Source organism: Rhea americana, unplaced genomic scaffold (assembly GCF_003343005.1).
Source record: "Rhea americana isolate MKP2758 unplaced genomic scaffold, rheAme1 scaffold_163, whole genome shotgun sequence".
Lineage (NCBI taxonomy): Eukaryota > Metazoa > Chordata > Aves > Rheiformes > Rheidae > Rhea > Rhea americana.
The window spans coordinates 253,999-268,274 of record NW_028185739.1 but is presented as its reverse complement, the minus strand read 5'-3'; the positions used below and the strand labels follow the sequence as shown (position 1 = coordinate 268,274).

At 61.1% G+C, this 14,276-nt stretch overlaps 2 protein-coding genes across 2 annotated transcripts in view; both read left to right on the top strand.

The window, feature by feature from the left end:
• Positions 1-1,060, top strand: part of GOLT1A (golgi transport 1A) — a 1,268-nt gene extending 208 nt beyond the window's left edge. Inside the window, exons 2-5 of the mRNA XM_085300304.1 lie at positions 117-208; positions 367-545; positions 770-833; positions 1,022-1,060. Of these exons, the coding sequence (XP_085156430.1) occupies positions 117-208; positions 367-545; positions 770-833; positions 1,022-1,060 (374 nt within the window). The remainder of the gene's footprint in view (positions 1-116; positions 209-366; positions 546-769; positions 834-1,021) is intronic.
• A 5,473-nt stretch (positions 1,061-6,533) lies between these two features.
• Positions 6,534-10,796, top strand: REN (renin). The gene is made up of 9 exons (XM_085300346.1): positions 6,534-6,634; positions 7,483-7,639; positions 7,836-7,959; positions 8,213-8,331; positions 8,504-8,700; positions 9,426-9,548; positions 9,990-10,134; positions 10,231-10,329; positions 10,635-10,796. Exons 1-9 carry the CDS (start codon positions 6,534-6,536, stop codon positions 10,794-10,796), a joined length of 1,227 nt encoding a protein of 408 aa, XP_085156472.1.
• Positions 10,797-14,276: the final 3,480 nt, after the last annotated feature.

Genomic DNA, 14,276 nt, shown 5'->3' with positions numbered 1-14,276 from the left:
GGGAGCCCGGCTGGGACGCGGGATGAGGGCCGGCAGCCCCACGCGGGGCACCGAGCCACCAGCTCGCAGGCTCGTGCTGCATGCTGGAGCTCTCACCGTGGCGCCGTCCTCTGCAGGGATTGGTGTGGGACTGGTCGGCTTTGGCCTCTTCTTCATCCTTTTTGGGATGCTCTTGTACTTCGACTCGGTGCTCCTGGCCTTTGGAAACGTGAGTATCCCAAGGCTGGGGCTTCTGGGACCTGCTGGCCGCTGGCGCTTGGCCATGGCACCCGAGGGGCTCTCCTGGCCGGAGGAGCAGATGCTGGTGCCAGCGCAGGAGCAAAGAAGCTGTCCAAGCAGAGGTTTTTTCCCATTTCCTCCTGCTAGATCCTCTTCCTCTCCGGCTTGGTCTTCATCATCGGCTTTAGAAGGACGTTCACCTTCTTCTTCCAGAGGCCAAAACTGAAGGGCACCAGCTTCTTCCTGGGAGGGGTCCTCATCGTCCTCATGAGGTGGCCCCTCCTGGGCATGCTGCTGGAAGCCTATGGCTTCATCAACCTCTTCAGGTTTGTTCTCCAACGAGTGCCTGTTCCTTGTGAGCTTCCAACTACATGAGCAGCTGGGGTTTCCAACCTGGCAAACCCCACCAGAGCAGTCCTGTCTTGAGCCAGCACGGGGAGCCAGGGAACATGCGGCAGCTCCCGCTGCTGCCCCCGGCCCAGGCAGACCCCCCCCCCCCCCACGAGCCACCTCGGCATGGGACTTAACTGAGACTTGTGTTTTGATGCAGGAGTTTTTTCCCAGTGGCTTTTGGATTTTTGAGCACGTTGGTAAACATCCCACTGCTGAACAAGGTGAGCAGGGCACTGGGCACGGTTTCCACATATGGATGTGAAGCTCATGGTTTGCAGTCCCTGGGTGATACAAATCAGYATCTCCACTGAATTAGGCATCCGTGGTCACAAATGTGCAGGTCTCTCCACAGCTGCTGGAGGATGCGCAGAAGGATTTGGCTGCTAATCAGGAATTGTCACTCTTGCAGCTACTGCAGAAACTCGGAGACACCAGCTCCGTGGTGTGACCTCAAAGACAAGCCGTGCTGCTAGAGACAGGACACAGCGAGCGAGCTCCAGGCCTGGCTCTCCTGTGCCTGCGTAACCTGCACCCYGGGACCCTCGCGCTGGTCGGAGCAGCCTGTGCCCGGGGACGGGGCCTCGCGACCCTGCTGGGCTCTCGGCAGTGAGCTGCAGGCTGCCAGCAGCGAGCGGGGGGTGAGCGAGGCTCCCGAGCCCAAAAGTTGTGCCAGCTGGGATTGTGTAATATTTTCCATTTTTTGTYTTCCCCTAACGAGAGTTGAATTAAATTAAAATTCATGTCTGAAACCGAACCTGGACCATGCTCCCTTCCTGCGGCTCAGGGCCTTCTCCAGCTCCTCTTAGAGCTACCAAAAGGCATCATGGACAGCTGGAGGTGACACAGGGTGTCCCATGACTATGGATGGAGGTGGTGTGGTGACTTCCCATAGCCATGGCTGGAGGTGGCACAAGGGCCTTCCTGTGGGCACGGCTGGAGCTGGCACAGCGGAGGGTTGTGGCCACCTGAGCCTGCAGCGTTCCTGCTCACCGGGAGGCCTGGGACGAGGGCAGCAGTTCGCAGTGTCCCCTCGCCATGGGGCTCGGCTGGCCCCAGCAGCCCTGCAGGCCACGGAGCTGCGTTCCCCAGCAGTCCGGCATGGATACGGGCTGCGGAGAGCAGAGTCACCCGGAGGGCAGTGGGAGAGGGCAGGGGAGGTTAGGAAAACACCCATTAAAGCCCATTAACATTTCATGACCTGATCAGAAGGGAGTAAACTACCCTCTTCAGATTCAGTGACCATGAAAAAGGAAAAGACATCTGGGGTTATTAATTAATCAAGAGATGCTGGGGGGGGGTGAAGCAAATACTTGGAGAGAAGAGCAAGAAGACAGAGATACAGTGCTCCTTACCTCCGAGCGTTATCCGCCAGGACTTGCTTCTCCCACAGCCCCATTCCCGGTGGGAGGATGGGAGGTGGAGGGCGAGGAGTTTGCGTGCGCAGGCTGGACGCACGGCAGGTGACACGTGCCCAGCTTGGGCGAGCGACGCTGGCTGCGGGCGCCAAGCAGCTCTCCGGGGGCTCGGCCAGCAGGGACATCTCGTGCACCCGCTGCCTCTCCTGAAGCCCGACCCCTCCGTGAAGGCGGGCGCCGGGAGCCGGGCCGGGGAGCCTGGCTCTTTGCCAGGCAGGCGGCAGYGGTGCAAGGCCTGAGGAGGGGAGGAGAGCAGGACCGTGCTGGTGAAGCAACGCCGCCAGCTCCTGCACGTCTGCATCGCTCTGGGGAGGTCTGCGCAGAGCTGCAGCTTTGCTCCAGAGCAGGAGCCGTCCCCGTCAACTGGCGGTCAAATTTGCACACGCTAAATGGATATGAGCCAGGTTCCTACRACTGCATAGGAAGCTGGGTGCAAGCATAAGTTTAATTAAACYAGGGCAGTTACAGCAAAGTTGGTCCCTATGCGGATATCTTTCTTGAATTGCAAGAATTAATTATTGAGTTTGAGTTAAACCTGTTCCCTCCTGATTGAAGTGCAGCTGAAATAAGCTGGTCCCTGTGCCTGTTGGCACCAGRAAGGCRTTGCACCGTGCCTCTGCTGAGCTTYGCTGCTGGTTTGCATCAGGTGGAAGCAGATCTGCAGAAGCAGCTCCCCAAGGGGCATAAATCAGGGCAGCCCCTCAAGAGCAGAGTCCTTGGAGGTTGGGCTGGTGGGATGCTGCTCCCCTTTGGCTGGTTTTAAGGTGTTATGGGGAAGCTCTTGAGAGGGAATGCAGCTGGGAATTTCCTAGTGCCAGTGTGGTGGTGGGGGGGAGGAAGGTAGAGGTGAGTCTGGCCCCATGGGCATCGTGGCTGCTTTAGGCAGTAGAGCAGAGGTGCTCAGAGCAGAGGGAGAGCCGAGCCAGCAGAGGAGGGATGGGTGAGGAATCCCAGGCTTGTCGTGCAGGTTAGCAAGGGCTGTGGCCTCGCTGCAGCTTAGCTGGAATTCCTGTCTTTGCTTCATCCCAGCTGAAAACTTGTGCTTGGGCTGCATGGTGATCTTCTTCAAGTTTCATCTTTAGAAAGCCATCAAAAGAAAGAGGAATGATCCTAAAAAAATCACATGTACTTGATGCCCCTATTCCCCTCCTGGTCCCTGTGGCAGCTAGCGTGGGCGAGCCAGGGTTGCACACCCCAAGTGCTTTAAGACACTATCACTTCACCCTGTTTAAAAAAAAAAGAAGAAAATCAAGGAAGTTCAGCCAGAGTGTTGAGCTCAGGTAGCAGCAGGACTTTATTTGCACAGAGGATCTCAGCATCACTGCCACTCAGCAGCGAATGGAGCGGGGGGGGGGGGCTGCTGCAGCTGCCCCCGGGCCGGAGCAGGCCCCGGCTCCTGCTCCTGTAGGAGAAGGTTTTCCCTCTGGTTCCGTAAATTGCTCTTTCAATGCGCCCTGGTGGAGCAGCTCTGGTTTTAAGAAAACACTTTGGGTGAAGCCCTCGCTCTGCTGACGTCAATGGTCGGATTCCTCCCGGCGTCGCCGTGATCCAGATTCTCCTGCGAGTCCTTCCCAAGAGTTGCCTCTATGCTCCGGCTTTTCCACAGTTTGGAATGAGGATCCTCACCAGCCCCACGTGTTACTTTTCTGTGCTGTGAGGTTCTTGCTGGAAAAAACATGAAGTGTGTGTGTTGCTGAGTGGGAAAGATGGAAATGTATCTATGTTTTGTACCATTTTTTAAAGGTCTTTTGGGAAAAAGGCTGTTTGGTAAAACTTCCTAACAATCTTGCTTAGGGAGGAACTGCTCCAAGTACTTTATATTCCAAATCTGAGTTACACTTGTTCAGATCAGCCCACCATTACAGGAGCAAGCTTACCTTGCGGGAAAGCACTTGTTTCTCTTTGGAAAGTGCTTTTTTTTCCCTCCTTGCAGTCATTCTTAGCCTGATTGTTTGATTCCTTGAAAGCAGATGGGAAATAAGAGTGTATTGCCTTGTTGTTTCCAGGTGGGATTTTTATAGGCACATAATCGTATGAAATGCCAGCCCTTTGCAGCGAACCGCAGCAGGTTTCCGACAGTAGCACACTAATCGGCCCAGGGAAACTGCAGTCTTGCTGCTTCCAGCATCCAGCGCCCGCCGGACGTGCCCCGGGCTCTCGCGGACGTGCCTGCCCCTCGCCCGGGTTAAAGGGGAGCTGGAAACGCCGGAGCCCCGCGGTCCCGCGGCCCGGGAGCACCTTCCCCGGCTGACGTGGCCCCTCGTCCTTGCAGTCACGCTGCAGCCCCTGGCCTTTCCTTTAGGAAACTCAGCTCGGCAAAGCAAACAGAGCCCGTGGGATGCCCGGGGGGGATTTATGTCTGGTGGCTGCTGGCCAGGCGCTTTCTCAAGTTGCTGCCGCTCCCAGGCGCAGCCCCGAATCCCGGCCCGGGCTCCTGGCCCCTGCGCCCCGGTGCAACCTGTGCCCGGGGCACGAGGCTCCCCCCCAGTGACGCAGTCCGGGGCCGGGGCACCGCGACCCTGCGTGGGAAAAGACGTCAGGGGAGCCGGGCGCTGACCCCGCGGAGCAAAGCCCGGCGGGATGGGGGCCTGGACCCGGCCGGCGCTGGAGAGGGCCGGGATGCTCCGGCTCGAGGCAGCGCCGCTGGCCRGGACTGAGCCTCGGTGCCCCCCTGGGCACCCGCTCGTGTTCAGCCCCTCCTGGCTCCGAGCGCTGCGGAAGCCCCTCGTGGGAGGAAGGCTCCTGAGCCCTGGTTTGGAGGGGACCCGTCTGTAGCTCGGTGGGAGCCCCCCAGGCTCCAGCAGCCCCTTGGCACTGGTACCCGCTGGACGAGGGTGACGGCGGTGCCCTGACGAAACGCCGTCTGCGGCAGGAGCACGTCAGCGCGCTCGCGCAGCTGGGCATTTCGAGGCAGCGGCCGTTATGTAACCGAGTTTCTTCCGAGAACAGTTTTATTGCCCTTGCAGTAATTTCCCATCGAGGTTCCCCGGGCTCGAGCGTTTGGCTCGGAGTCATGGGACCTGATCCAGCACTGACCRGGCGCTGCGCTGGGACCCGCAGCCCCGACGAGCGCGGGAGCCCGGCGTGCAGCAGGGTGGGTGCCAAGCAGCAGAGCCCACCCTCAGCCAGCTCAGACCCTCCCGGAGGCTGGGAGCAGCAACGCACCTTGCAGCAACAGCACGAGCCGGGATTTTTTCAAGCAGGTTGGATGCCCTCCTGGTAACATGTGGCCCCCGAGTTCCCTCCGGTGCATGCCCTCGTTTTACATCAAGTAAGAGGCAGATTGGAGCCTTGTTAGCAGGCTCAGTCCACCTTTGCCTGTGTTTCGAGTCGTGGAGGGCGCAGAGTTGGATCCCTGAGCCACCGGGCTGGGTGCAGCCTGGGAAAGGCCCTGCAGGCTGCTGGGCTGGGGAAATTCCTGTTCCTGGTCAAGGCATCCAGGAAAACCSATCCACCCCCTCTGCCATCCTCTTAAGGCTTCTCTGAAAACGCCTCCATCTTTCCAGGAGGAGGCTGGTGGATCAGAGCTGGGAAACTCTGCCATGGGCAAGGGGCAATTTTCTCTTTTTCCTTCCAAAATGCAGAGCAGGACCAGCTGCAGCAGGTCAGGCACCCAAAGCCACGCAGGGCTGCTGGGCACCTTTGCACCTTGCTTGTATGGGGCAGAGAGCAGACTGCTCCTCCTGACCAGGGCATGAACGGCCAGGCCATGGGCATTTCTACCTCGATATAACATCATATATAACAACTGCAACGAGTTTTGCTGTTCCCTGCACCTGGACTCTGCATTCAAGGAGGCTGCGCTCAYTAGCCGGCGTAACCGGGCTGCACGGTGCTTTCCCCGCTTGCTGTGTGCTCTGTGCAGCTCCCGAAAGGGCAGTGTGGTCTTGTGGTTTTGCAGTTGATGTTTGTGAGGCTGAGAGCGCTGCAGCTGAGTGCCAGAGCCTGCTTCTCTTGGCTCTGGGATCTTTGGGAAAAGCCTGTTCCTCTGCACCTCCTTTCCGCTGCTGCAGCGTGGGACTGGTAAAGCTGTTTGCGGCCAGAGCGTGCTTCAGGCCCTGGACGGAGCAAGCCCTGGTTAACCTGAGCCGCCGCTGCTGCCTTCGGTGCCGCTCTCCTGATTGACACGGGCAGACACTTGGCCCATGCCCTGCTCACGCCGGTTAGTGACGGCCTGGTGCTGACACGCAGAAATGCTACTAATTGCAAAGAGCGTGRGTGAGCGGCTCCGAGCTATTCGCGGCTCCCCGTGCCAGCCGCGCTCCTCGGYGGTGCCTACCTGCCGGCCCGGGCCGTGTGTCCTGCGCAGGGCTTGCTGGCCCAGGCCGCTCCGGCTACTGGCACGGGGTGCCGGCAGGCAGCGTTCCCCAGCCTCCAGCCCTCCCCCAGCCCATGGGGAGGAGAAACCCACTCAGATGCAGAAACTCAGGCTATAAAAGCGCCCTCCCCTTGGAGGCACGAAGGACTCTGCTGTCGGAGGAGGAGGTGGCCCGGGGAGAGCTTGCAATGCCGACAAGACAGAGCAGCAGGCTGCCGCAGTACTTGGTGGTGGTGGCTGTGACCTGGGGCGCCAGCATCTTCCACTCACCGACCCAGGGTCTGCAAAGGTAGCAGTCGTACACGTCGCTCGCGGGCTGAAACGCRCTGGGTCTTGCTGTCTCCCGTCATCTCTTAGTGCTTTGGCCAGTGCTGAGGACTGAGGATTCTCCTCCTGTAACACTTGCCTTCAGAGCAGCTAGGAAATACCTTTCCTTTTCCTTTTCTCGCTAGCACCTCTGGTCTCCCTTGCTCTTCTTCCCCTCTCCCTTTGAGCACTGCATAGCTTAGCAGCATCTCTGCTTCAAAAAAGAAAAAGCAACGAGGCCAAGGTGAAGCACYTCCCTCGCAATCCAGAAGAGCTGAGCCCCAGGCTGGGCTCTGCTTGGCTAAACCTGCTTGCGATGGCTCTGTGCCGCCGGAGCCRTATAACCCCCCCGGGGGCAGCAGGTATCTGCTGCGGCAGGAACCACCTCTCCCTCGGGATCCTTCCCTGGTTATGTTCAGGAGGACGAGGCTGCCGTGTCTACCCGCAGCCTCCCGGGGCCAGCACCGGCTTCTCCATCCTTGGCCGCGTCCGGAGCCGTCGGTGCCGGCTGGGCAGCGCTGCTCCAGGCTGCGTCCCCCGGCAGCAGCGCTGGCCCTGGCAGGATGGCAGCACCGGAGGCCGGCGTGGGAGCGAGGCCGGCGTGGCGAGCGAGGCCGGCGTGGGAGCGAGGCCGGCGTGGGAGCGAGGCCGGCGTGGCGAGCGAGGCCGGCGCAGGGCTGGCCGCGGGGAGCAGGGGGGCTCGGGCTGCGGCGGGGAGCTGCTGCCATCTAGAGCCACGCGGCTGGATTTCCCGCGGCGGGACGGCGCGGGCAGCGAGGGGGTCTCCGCGCGGCGGCCCCACGGCCCTCTCCTCGCTCGCCCGCCTGCCAGGATCGCGCTGAGGAGGATGCCCTCCATCCGCCAGACGCTGCAGGAGATGGRCGTGAAGGTGGCGGACGTCTTCCCCGAGCTGAGGCAGAGCCACCGCCGCGGGGCGGCCGGCCCGCGAAACGGCACGGCTCCCACCGTCCTCACCAACTACCTGGACGTGAGTGTCCCCCGGCCGAGGGGCTCAGCCCTGGTGCCCCCAGCAATGCTGCTGTGGGGCAGACGAGGTTCCTCCCCGGCCGCCCCGCGCAGGTGCAGACCCAGGAGCATCCCCTGGGCAGCAGGGATGCTCCAGCGCCCGGTGCTGCCCACGCGCCCACCCCTCAGCAGCGCTCCCCGCACGGTGCCTCCTCCAGACCCAGTACTTCGGCGAGATCAGCATCGGCACCCCAGCGCAGACCTTCAAGGTGGTCTTCGACACGGGCTCGGCCAACCTGTGGGTGCCATCCCACAAGTGCTCACCCCTGTACAGYGCCTGCGGTGAGTGTCGGGCTGTGCCGCGAGTGCCCTTGGTCCTGGGAATGGGGCTGGGGTGAGAAACRCCGTCCAGCCTCGGCCCCGCGGGTCCCTTCGTCTCTGCAGGGCTGCTCGGCACGGGCCGGCGCTGTTAAGCTTCCTGCAGCTGGGTCTCCCTGATGCCGGGRCGCTCGTCCCGCGTGGCTGGGGGAGCAGGGGCCGCCAGCCGGGGCCACCTTCCTTGCCTCCTGTTTGATGCACGTCCTCCCCTTCGCAGTTTCCCACAGCCGCTACGACTCTTCCAAATCGCGCACGTACGTAGCGAACGGCACGGCGTTCGCGATCCGCTACGGGACGGGGAGCGTCAAAGGTTTCCTCAGCCRGGACATCGTCATGGTGAGTGCCGGCCCTGGATTGCAGAGCCRGAGCCACCGAGGGTAAGGAGAGATGCCCACCTGCATGGCTCTGCTCCCACCTACAAGCAGGAGAGTTACCCAGAGTGGGGGGCTCTGCTGGGCATTTGCCCCCAAGCTCCCTGCGAAGATGTTCAGGCTCTTCCCCTCCCCAGGTATCRGATATCCCCATCATCCAGGTCTTCGCTGAGGCCACGGTGCTGCCTGCCTTCCCCTTCATCTTCGCCAGGTTTGACGGGGTGCTGGGCATGGGCTACCCCAGCCAGGCCATCGACGGCATCACCCCTGTCTTCGACCGGATCCTCTCCCAGCAGATCCTCAAGGAGGATGTGTTTTCTGTCTACTACAGCCGGTGGGTCTCGCGGGGAGCAGGCACCTGGGCTGGGGAGGGTATTTGTCGTGCCAGGTGTGGGTGCTGCAGACACCGGTGCTGAGTTTGCACCTCAGCCGCGTTGCAGGGGGAGCAGGGTGGGGTGAGGGCATGGCCACCATGCACGTGGAAGGTGCCTGGAGGAACAGTGCAAGAGATGGAGCTGAGTGGATGCTCATCCGAAGCTGCCTGGCAAATTGTGCAAAGTCTCTAGCTTTGCTAGCACTGCTGGAGCATCCCAGCTGGGAGCGAATTCAGCATTCCCGTAAAAGGCGAAATATATAAATAAAAGAAAAATCATCCATGGGACGAAGCCACAGAGTCATCCAGGTGCTGCGTGGGTCTGCAGCTGCCTCCGCTCACAGGTTCGCGGTGCATCTCTCTCTTTGCAGAGCTTCCAAGTAAGAAGAWGAAAACACAAGCGCTCTCGAGACAGCACCCTACTAACAACCCCCTGTGCACCCGGCGCCGGCGGGAGGCTGMGCCGGTTCGGACGAGCTCCAGCCCGAGGCCCGCTGCCCCCTGCCCGCCCGGGCGCGGGGAGCCCACGCGGAGCGGCTCGGGGACCGCGGCATGGCGCAGCCCTTCATCCTGGCGCCTTCCCCACCTCCGGGCACTAACTCCGCGTCTCGTCCACTCCGCCTCGCGCCTTGCCGGCCTCGGGRATGGGGGCTGCGGGGGAAACCACGCTGTGCTTTGCCTCCCAGGAACTCCCCTCTGAAACTCGGCGGGGAAATAATCCTCGGAGGAAGCGACCCAGCCTACTACACCGGGGACTTCCACTACCTGAGCGTCAGCAAGAGCGGATACTGGCAGATCAGCATGAAGGGGTGAGGCAGGGAGGGGGCCGCCCGGGTGCTGTGCGACCCAGTCCTGCCAGTGCCCCCCGGGCATGCCACAGCRGGCTGGGGGGCAGCACGGTCCGCGGAGGCTGGCACTTGGGAGGGAGGGAGGGACCTTCGCGCTGCGGCTGCTCCCGGGGAGCCGCGGTACCCGGCGGGGAGCCCGGACCCTTTAGTCCTGCAGAAGTAGTGCGAGGCGCTGAAACAGTTCTGCTTTGTGTTTTTTAAGGCACGTGATTAAGCTTAGCTTTCGCGTTTGAGAAGCTTTGCAGGGAGCATTCCTGGTGCCCCGGAGACACCGGGATCGGCACTGGCCGGCATTCCCCCGGCTGGCCGGGCAGAGCTGCCGAAGATGGGGCTCCCGGCACGGCACGGCCCTCCGGGAGCCCAGCCGTGCTGCCCTGCCGCCCCTCTTCCCTCCCGCCACAGGGTGTCCGTAGGGGCCGAAATCTTATTCTGCAAAGAAGGCTGCTCAGTGGCTATCGACACGGGAGCGTCCTACATCACCGGCCCGGCCGGCCCCGTGTCCGTGCTGATGAAAGCCATCGGGGCGGCCGAAATGGCCGAGGGAGAGGTGAGYGAGCCCGCGTCCCTGCCGCGCTCTTCCTTCCCAGCTGCCCCCGCCCGCGCCCCGCGGGTGCGGCTCAGCTCTGTCTCCTTCCTCCTGCAGTTCGTTGTCGACTGTGACAAAGTCCCGCAGCTGCCCAACATCTCCTTCCACCTGGGGGGGAAGGCCTACGGGCTCAGCGGCTCAGCCTACRTCCTCCGGGTAAGCGGGCGTCCCGCCGCGGACCTCCTTGCGCGGCTGCAGCGCGCCCCAGCACGATGCTTCTCCTTCCCAAAGCCCTCCCGATCTGCAGCGGTGTCCGGWCAAGCCCAGCTTTACTGGGTGCTTTCAGGGAGATTTGGGATGGGTGGAAAAGCRCTGAGAGAAGCAGGGCTCCTGCCTCCCAGAGAGAGGGAGGTCGGGGCCAAGCAGAAGGCATTTCTCTGGGAAATCGGTCACTCGGCGGGAGCGGGGACCTCCCACCGGCCCCGCGGTCACCCCGCGGGTCTCCTCCTCTCTCCTCGCAGCAGTCCCAGTACGGGGAGGACATCTGCGTCGTGGCCTTCGCGGGCCTGGACATCCCGCCCCCGGCCGGCCCTCTCTGGATCCTGGGAGCCAGCTTCATCGGGCACTACTACACCAAGTTCGACCGGCGCAACAACCGCATCGGCTTTGCCACGGCCCTCTGACGGCGAGGGGGGACGGGGCGGAGGGAGGCAGCCGGCTCGGAGGCGAGCGGACCGCCGAGAAGGAGCATTTTGAAGCGCGAACGAGAACGGCGTTGCCTTAAAACGCAGCCGCCTCCTCTCTGTACTGAAGCAAAGCCTCTCCCGCTCCCAAAGCCCCGCTCCGCTTTGCGAGAGTCTCTGCTTCCGGGGAGAGCGGAGCCTGAAATGCTTTTTCTACCGAGCACGTTCAGCGTGGAGGTCGAAGCGGCATCACGTGTGCGGAGTGGCAGCTCCGGAGATTTCCGGGTGAGGTGCAATAGTAAAACCAGCGCGTGGCGAAGCCGGCAGTGCTGGCAGGTTGCAGATGTACTGAGGAGTGATGATTTGTCACAGTCCGCGTTACTCTCCGAGTGGGAGAAAAAGTAATCTGGCTGTGTTTAATGACAGTTTGAGCTGGTGTTAACCCTATTCCCCTCCGTGACTTTGCATTAAACAAAACCTCAAAGCAACAGGCTGCTGAATTGATGCTTGTTCTTGCAGAGGAGGGAGAAATGGGACAGACTCTTGAGAGAACTGGGAAACAAGTATTCCTTTATTGGGATTCACTGTCRCAGACACGCTGCTTTTATATTGTTCCTGTACAAAAGTGAGACATGCTCCCAGCTAGTGGCAGTGCCTCTACATGCAGGCAAATTGGGGCTGTTTGGATGATATGATAAACCTCCTTTCTTGTGTGTCCATGCTGCACCCCTCTTTAGAAATGCAATCAGCCCTAAGAGCTTGATGGCAAAYGAGGCTAGAGAAGCTCCCACCCCGGGCTGAGCCATGGTAGCATCATGCCTGCTCCTAGCCCGCCTCAAGGCAAAGGAAAACATCGTCCAGCTCCACTGGTGCTCCGCACCTTGCTCTGAAGCCTGCAGCACGAGCCAGGAGGAGATTAAGCTGAAGCCGTAAAGGATGCTCCCTCGCCGCTCCAGGTGCCTCGGGTTAATCCGCATCCTGCCCTTGCTGGAAGCTGCTGTGCCGGCCCTGCTGCCCTGGGCCCCAGTGCAGACCCCGGGTGAGCATGCAGGGGCRGCCAGGGCAGCAGGGCTGGGCTCTGCCAGCTCGCAAGCAGGGTCCCAGCACCACCCAGACCTGGAAAAGGGAATATTTACGCTTCAGCTCTCTCAGGTAGAGACTCTGGGCAGCATTCACACTGAGGAGCATGTATGCACCCCAGGTCAAGTCCCAGTTCAAAGAGCRAGCAAGTGTTTTTGCAGGAGGTGAAGGTTTGCAAGCAGTATCTGTGCCTCAAACTGCTTTCCCCCAGGAGGCAAATGGGGGAGCTGCTCTGCGTGGGCTACCCCTGCTAGTCCTACCCCCAGGCAGGGGGGCCCGGCTGTGCACCTGCTTTACRGCCCTTTGGGGAGGGGAAGGCGCCTGCCTCTCTACTTAAGGGTGGCTGACTTTGCCCCACCAGGAAGGCAGCTCTTGCTGCCCCACTGCCTGGATTTGCTTTCCTTGCCCTGTTGGCTCAAGCTAACAGCCAGCGGTTTGTCTCCGCGCTGCCCGCGTGTGGCGACACGCAGCAGGCAGGCRCGTGCTGGAGCTGGGAGCGCTCGGTCTGGCCGCTGACGTTTCGAGCTATGCGGGAGCGCCGCGGTGGTTCGAGTTACAGCGCGTCTGCTGCTAATCCCAGAGCTCCACCATGCCGAGCGGTTTGCAATGTGCTCTCGCCTCCAGTGTGACTAGCTCAGGTGACACTACGGCCATGGTTCACGACCGCAGCAGAGCCCCGGGAAACGTGCCTGCAAAGCAAAGCACGTTCAGGCTTCTGGAGCAAGTCACCATCTGAGTGCAATCACTTTGCAGAAGCTTCTCGCCCTCATTTCTGCCGCCGGTAGCTACTGCTGATGAATTCCCAGTGCTGCCCGAAGCACAGGCTGACACCAGACGACTCGCAGGCTGCAACGTTTTTTCGGGAGTGTGATGCTCCTTTAAGCACAGAAACGGCTGCTGCTGTGTGACCTTTCCAGCCAGGTAGGCATCAGCCTCGGCGCCCGCTCGCAGCCCTGCCTCCCCGCGAGGCACCTCGTCCCCTTCCCTGGCACGCAGAGCGGCAGCGCAGGCTCGCACGGAGAGGATGTGGCCAGGCGGATGTTTGTCCCYGGTGGGAGGGCAGCAGCCTCTGTGGCTGTAGAGCCTAGCTGGAGCATTCGAACCTCGTAATGTCAGCACCCACAACCCCAGGTTTCCAGGGCTGGCACATTCCCGCCACCCGACGGTGGTGTTTCAATCACTGCCTGCAGACACCGATCTGCGGCTCCTGCAAGAACAGGTAGCGGCATGCAGGCGCCGTTGCAAGTGCCGCTTGGGGCCTGGCGGCGGAGGGAAGGGGCCCCAGAGGTCAGCGCATCTCTCGCTTCCATCCAGCGTTTCCTGCGCGCGCTTGCGTACCCACCGCGCGTCTGCTCGCGAGCACAGGAAATCCTCGGGGCTGGGAACCGGCGGCCCCGAAGGCGGCGCGCGCGGGAGGGAGGCCGAGCCGCGGGGGGAGCTCCAGCGAGGGGGCACACGCACGAGGCAGCTTCTGAGCTGCAGCCCGGCCTCTGCGCAACCTTTTGGCTGCATAGACACACTGGCAAGCTTCTGCATTTCCTTCCTACAGCAGGGAAATTCTCTGCTTAAAAATAACTGGGCCTTCTCTGCCTGTTCCTCCGCGCTGCAAAGGCTCTGGTCTGGAGAAGACGCGAGTGGATCTGAGCTTACGAAAGCACACGGGTGACTTAATAAAAAAACRTAATGGCTTCTGGCTATAGCTCTTAGCTGGAAAATGGTCAGAGTGGCCTAAAATAGGATGTTTCTTGGATCCAAATCTATTCCCATTCAGTGCAGTCGTGAGCAGTAGGAACAAGAAACGCCTGGGCTGCTGCGGTGCTGTGCTTGGGCCCCTTAAGCCAGCCTATTAACACCTCTAATGGCCTTTGCCAGGGCCATTTCCCGGTTCCTGCTGCGCCGTTCTGGCTGCAAGGCACTGCTAACCTGCAACTGCCCCGTATTAACACTTCTGATCGTTAYGGCCAAGCAATTAGGCCACCCTCAGCCCAGCAAAGCGGCCGGAGCAATTATGACCATCTTATTAAAACTGACAGAGCTTGCTCTATATATAGAAACCCAAGGAACTGATTGCTTTATTTTTTCCCCTTCCTTAAACGATTTTCCCCMAGTCTCCACGGTCCATTTAGCTGGTTTCAGCTGCAGCCAGCTGTAAACTTTGGAGGGGGCATTTTTCGCTCCAAGCCATGTGCAGTTCTTATTTCCTCTGATAATGAAGCCAGGCTGGGGGGGGGGGGGGGGCTGGCCCAAAGGGCGAGTAATGCTCTGTCTTTAATTATCAGACCTCTCTCCACCCCGCCGGCAAACCCCATCGCTACGGCGTGTGTGTAAGAAGGCGCCGGGCCTCGGGGCAGGGCCATCTCCGCCGGAGGAGACGCGTCCCTGCCGGAGCCAGGCTCCTGC